Source organism: Sphaeramia orbicularis, chromosome 6 (genome assembly GCF_902148855.1).
Source record: "Sphaeramia orbicularis chromosome 6, fSphaOr1.1, whole genome shotgun sequence".
In the NCBI taxonomy this organism is placed as follows: domain Eukaryota; kingdom Metazoa; phylum Chordata; class Actinopteri; order Kurtiformes; family Apogonidae; genus Sphaeramia; species Sphaeramia orbicularis.
Genome location: NC_043962.1, coordinates 45,248,691 through 45,254,690, shown reverse-complemented (window position 1 = coordinate 45,254,690; position 6,000 = coordinate 45,248,691). Strand labels below are relative to the sequence as shown.

Here is a 6,000-nt window from a genome sequence, read left to right as displayed (position 1 = left end):
TGTTTGGTTATTGTGTTCCAAACTTACTAATATCTCCCAAAATATTGGTCCTATCCACTTGCCAAGATATTTAATATGGAGATGGGACTATTCCTCAACTGTAGGTACCAAATTGGCCAGTTAAAAATGTCTCAATTTCTCAAAACCGCACAGATACACACACACACACACACACACACACACACACACACACACACACACACACACACACACACACAGATGCTTTGAGACCTTCCTGTATTATGATATAGATACTCTTAAGATAGTCAACAGCTATTCTGATGATCAGTAGCTAATTGGCTTGAGTACTTTATTGACCTTGTGACAGTGAACTAAATGCCATTCTGTTGTGGACCAAAACAAGATCGTTACTAAACGTTGAGTAGACAAAGCAGTTCATTGATTAATTGAGGAAATGATCAGGCGGGTAATCAATTAACATAATCACAAGTAGCAGCACTAGTCTGCAGTGCACTGGTCTGAAATATTGTAAATAAAGGACAGAGCTCTTTGTTTGACAGCAGCCACACTGTCAACCATTACTTAATATTTTTGGTGGTTGCTTTTGCTTCTTAAAGTAGATTTGATGTTCCGTTTGCGTCAGCATTTTATTTATTGTTATTGTTTCAAATGAAGTTATTAAAATGTTAAAGCAGATTAACAATATAATTTGGATCATAGTCTATTAATCCAACCATCTGTGACCTCTGTAGTCGTCTTCTACAATGTGAGCAACATATAGTTTTTTCAATTTAAATTTTCAAGTTACAGTCTTATTTTTACTGCAGGGAAAAAACAGTCAAAAGCATGGAGTGGAAGATTTGTTGAAAAAGCGACAACTAAAAGAAACATTGATGGGATTAAGGAGGCCAACAGGATGGAGGCCTGGAGAGAAGAAGGAGCAGAGAGAGGGTTTAGAGGAGAGGCTGTGGTGGGGTGCAGTTGGTGTAGACGGTTAATAACACCCTCTGTTTTGACTGGTAAATGCTCAGCATCTGTGTTTCTGTGACACAGACACAGGCTGGTGCACATTAAGTCTGTCTACATGTCATCCCCTCCTCCTGCCTCGTCACTCTTGACATTCTCTCTTCCCCCCTTTTCCATTTCTTAGCATCTCTCTGCTGCTAGACACCTCACTGGGGAAATCACTTTCTGGCACATTCCTCTCAAGTTGAACCCATTCTTAGCAGATTTACCAGTCCATCTCTTTGCAGCCAGGCCTTCCTGTTTCTCCCCTGTGGCCATCATTACAAGAAAATGTCTACAACCAGTAACTATGTGGTAGTGCACTATCAGCACCTGCTGTTACACGTTACATCAAATGTTAACCTAAATGCCTCCTCTCTTTCATCTCTTCCGCTTAGGCTGCAGAGTCTGGCATTGTGAAGATTAAGACCATCGCAGCCAGGAATACAGACATACTGGCAGGTGAGTGACAGTGAGAACCACAGTGGTTAACCACAACTGAGATGTCTAGGTGTCACTTGTTGGAGAAACAGTGATTTGAAAATTATTCTTTTACACCTTGTACTTATTATAAATTTGACTTGAAATGACTTATTAGTGGCTATATAGCCAGAAGCTAAGATACAAATATTTGATAATAATTGACCAAATGCTGATGAGGAGCTGGAGTTGGTCCCAGAGGGCCTTCAATGGCAGCTCACTGCTCCTCATGTGCAAAGTGCTAATGCTAACGCTAATGCTAGGTGCTGTGTGTGTTAGAATGGCTCAAATGTTATAAAGTGAATTAACCATAAATAATGACTAAATTAAACAATGAAATGGCAAGAAATTAGCTTAGACCCTTTTCCTTTTTCTTCAGTGCAGGAAAAAAAGTTTTTCCACTTAAAATAATAAATAATAATTAATAATAATAATAATAATAATAATAATAATTATTATTATTATTATTATTATTATTATTATTATTATTATTATCATCATCACTACTACTTTATTATTACTACTTTTCTACTTGTTGTTTCTACTAGTACTTACCAATTGAAATTATGATATTATATTATTATATGATGTAATATTTTCTTGTAGTATTTCTTGAGTGTAGATTTGGTGTTGTGCTGCTATTGGAACCTCAATGTCTTGAGGGCTTTGCCCAAAGGATCAATAAAGTTCTACCCAATCTAACTCACTTGACCTCAACTCCTATTTTGTCCTCTACAGATTTTTATATTTTCATGTTTCTTATATCAAATTCAAGCAATCAGTCATGCACATTGCACTGTTAGCAGGTGACCTTTAACATATCCAAATAAATGATGCTATTATATTGACCTTAGGGAACCACAAATCGCATCCCATAGCTTCCCATAGTATATCTTTCTAAAATAAACAGTTAAATTTAAAGCATTGATACCTGATTGCAGATGTGAAATGACATTAATCCTTATTTGTGTTCTATTTCTGCAGCTCTGAAAGAGAACAGCTCAGAGGTCGTGCAGCCATTTCTGATGGGCTGTGGAACCAAAGAGCCAAAAATCACCCAGCTGTGTCTAGCAGCCATCCAGAGACTCATGTCCCATGAGGTGGTGTCTGAGGTGAGGACCGTGAGGACATTTCATATACTCTATGTACAGTATATATACAGTTAACAAAGGTGTCCAGAATCTGAGAGCTTACCTTAAAACATGTAAAGGTGTAAAATATAGGTTTGCCACTTCTAAATGAGTGCATAAAAACTGAATGGCACCTATTACATTTGTCACAAAATCTCTGAGGCTTACTTTGCTCTTCATTTCCCATGTGTAGGGCGATTTAACAAGTAAAATCAATAAGTTGCCAATCCTCTTATCTGAATTCATAACCTTGAAGCAGAGTGACACAAGGTGCTTATCACCGCCCAAGGCTCCCGAGTCGATACTAATTACTTGTTGTGAATGTTTTTCCATGCGGTCATTTGTAAATACACACATTTTTAGTGTTTGCTGAACGTGTGTCCTTATAATTAAGAAACGTATAATCACTTTTTCTTTTTTTTTTTTTTTACAGTTCTAATCCCTTTGTTAGAGCTTTTCATAATTAATGCAGGCAGGATATTTATTCCAGATGGTTGATTTGACAACAAGTATGTCTTTGTTTTAGTAATTAATACGTGTTTTCCATTTTTGTGGACACACGTGCTTGTAGACTTGACATGGTCTATTGTTAATAATATCTAAAGGTTAATTCATTCAGATCAATACAGGAATCGATGCTGCTAATCAATAACAAATCAAGTAATGTTGGCATCAATTCTGCGTGTCTTTCTGGTGTTCAGTCTTAACCTCTTTGTCTGCCTTTGCACACAAACACATTCATTTTCTTCATTTTCATAGAAGGTTTTATATTTCCTTTATTCAAGGTTAGAAATGGTCAGCGTGGAACAAGGATTATTACGTTGTCCCTTTAGTTTCACATAATTAGTCTGTGATATGATGGTTAAGCAGAGGATTAGCTGTAATGTGATACCTGGCTGAAAAATTTGCAGAGAGTAATAATTTCTTCAACACTGTGGTCGTTTAATGAAGCTTAAGTGATGAGAGAATGGTTTTAGAAACGTATTATGTACCCCAGCAGGATTCTGACCTGAGATCATTTTCAAAGCTGCTGTATAAACGTCTTAATACACCATAAAGGACTGTTATTTAAGTGGGACAGAGCCATGCTTTCCACATTCAGCGTCATATGTTAGTTATTATATAGATATACCAGGAATCCCGTCTGTCCTTCTGAGATTTTTGTCCATTCTATTTCTCGGACACACTCACACACATTCTTTACACGTGCATTTCTCTCAATTTTTGCATTTTTTGGAAAAGTTTTTAAAAAGATTGAAAGTTAAGACTCAAAATGAACCCGTGGGTAGGAAGGGTGTCGTTGAGCAGGAGGGGCAAAGTGTTGTGCAACCTTGATCATTAGCAGTAGGGTCCGATCAAGCAAAGGTGAACATCAACATGAAAAAGTACATTTACACACATCATTTATCAAGTGGGCTAAAAATCTCTATTTTACGGAACTGTTATCCTTTTTAAAATGCCACTTACAAAGTACTGGAGAAGTTCTGAACCTTCTGCTAGGCTGCATTAAATTAACAAAAAGACATGCAAAAGACTATTACTTTGAGAAATGATGAAGTTTGTGAATTCATACACTGGTCACATTTAAAAAGTCTATCTGTGAACTGTTACCGAGAAATTACTCTTTATTTGTTATTTACCTATTAGGGATGTAACAATTACCGGTATAACGATAAACTGCTGTAAAATTGCAGACGGTTAGTATTACCGTTTAAATTCTAATTATTATGATAACCGTGTTTGATTACCGCACTTTTAGGGGAAAAAAACCCTATGTAAAGATCTGCTTTTATGTCAAATATTTGAGTATAGTTTTAATTTATTACAATTTTAATTTTATATACCTAATATTTCGAACCAATATTCACTTTTAAAATCTTTGAAAAGGTTTGTTAAGCATCTTTGTGTTATTTATGCAATAAATTATATACATTTTTCAAATCGGATTTTATGTCTTTTTTGTGTTTTCTGTCCTTTTATGTTTATAGTAGGTTAAAGTGAAAAAATAATAGGCAGATGATATAGATGAAGTTGTGCTGAAAAAAAAAGATACCAAACATGGGTATAGTAAACATTTGTTTATATAGTATATAAAGGCAAAATCAAAAGTACTGAAAAACGGACAAAATAGACTCAGACCACTAAGGGTTAATATTTGAATGTTTCTGCCAACAGAAGGTACATTGTGCCAATTATTTTATTAGGTTTTTGTTTTTGTTTTTTTTCCAAAATACAGCTTGGTCAAATTATTTCAGTGTGTGTGTATATAGGTACTTTTTGAACATTTTGAGCACAATTTCAACAATACTGCGATAATAATGATAACCGTGATAATTTTGGTCACAGTAACCGTGATATGAAATTTTCATATCGTTACATCCCTGTTACCTATATCAGTATGGACCACCACAAGTTGTAAATAACACTGTGTTAGTATTAAATACATTAAATAAAGTATTGCAATTATATCTGGCTTGTTATTTTTAAAAAATACGTCAACATTTTTGGTGACGCATACAATGGTAAAGAGTTGTCCACGTGTTACTATGGCAGCCTGTCCACGTGTTATCACATTCTCATGACAGTAAAACACTTTTCAGTATTTTACTCGAGAATTTATTTTCAGCATAGTTGAACATTAATATCTAAAAGGTTTTTTCCTACTTGATAGCAATTTCTGTCGAGAACTGCATGTTTTGAATGTTTGCGTCAAGCTTAAAAAAGTGTATGTCCATTTTCAAGTCCACGTGTTACCGAGCAGTAATTTGACATTTTTCACCTAAAAATTTTATTTCCTCAAATTATGTCATACATAATGTTAAAGTGCTTATAAATAACTACTCAAATATGTATAATACATGCATATAAGTTACTCTGCTTACATGACGGAGACTGTTGAACACGGAATGTGTCCACATGTTCCCGCTTGATCGGACCCAGTACTAAGTTTTATGGAGGCAACCCTGATTATTCTAGTAGCAATAATTAGGCTATCAAATATTAATGATACCATTATTGGTGATTCTTTTTCTGTTTTTACATAACTTACCGCTTGAGAGAAACAACATGCCACTTCTCTCTGTGACTGTTACCCACTGTAGCAGCTTTGTCGTGCTTTAAGGCATAAAAAAAATAATGCTCACTGCCTTTACCCGTGGCGTTTCGTCCTTGACTTGAAGTGGTTGTTATGGCATCGTTCCACCACACAAATATTTAAGACATCTAGGACATTTAAGGCACACACGTCATTTGTTTTGCAACACGCACATTTTTTTTATCCACTCACAACTGTAACTTATTTTCTCTGGCAGAAATGCTCCACCCTAACCCGCAGCTCTAAAAGCTACAACTAAAGTTTAGAAACTAACACAGTCACAAGAAACAAAACATGATAACCTCAGCACCAATTCTTGAGGTCCTGGTA

General features: G+C 35.5%; 1 protein-coding gene across 4 annotated transcripts in view; it reads left to right on the top strand.

The window, feature by feature from the left end:
• The window catches only part of mon2 (MON2 homolog, regulator of endosome-to-Golgi trafficking), a 49,125-nt gene that overhangs the window by 12,457 nt on the left and 30,668 nt on the right, over nt 1-6,000 (top strand). For all 4 annotated transcript variants that reach the window (XM_030136399.1, XM_030136397.1, XM_030136398.1 and 1 more), the window contains exons 2-3: nt 1,365-1,428; nt 2,431-2,558. In XM_030136399.1, the coding sequence (XP_029992259.1) occupies nt 1,365-1,428; nt 2,431-2,558 (192 nt within the window). The remainder of the gene's footprint in view (nt 1-1,364; nt 1,429-2,430; nt 2,559-6,000) is intronic.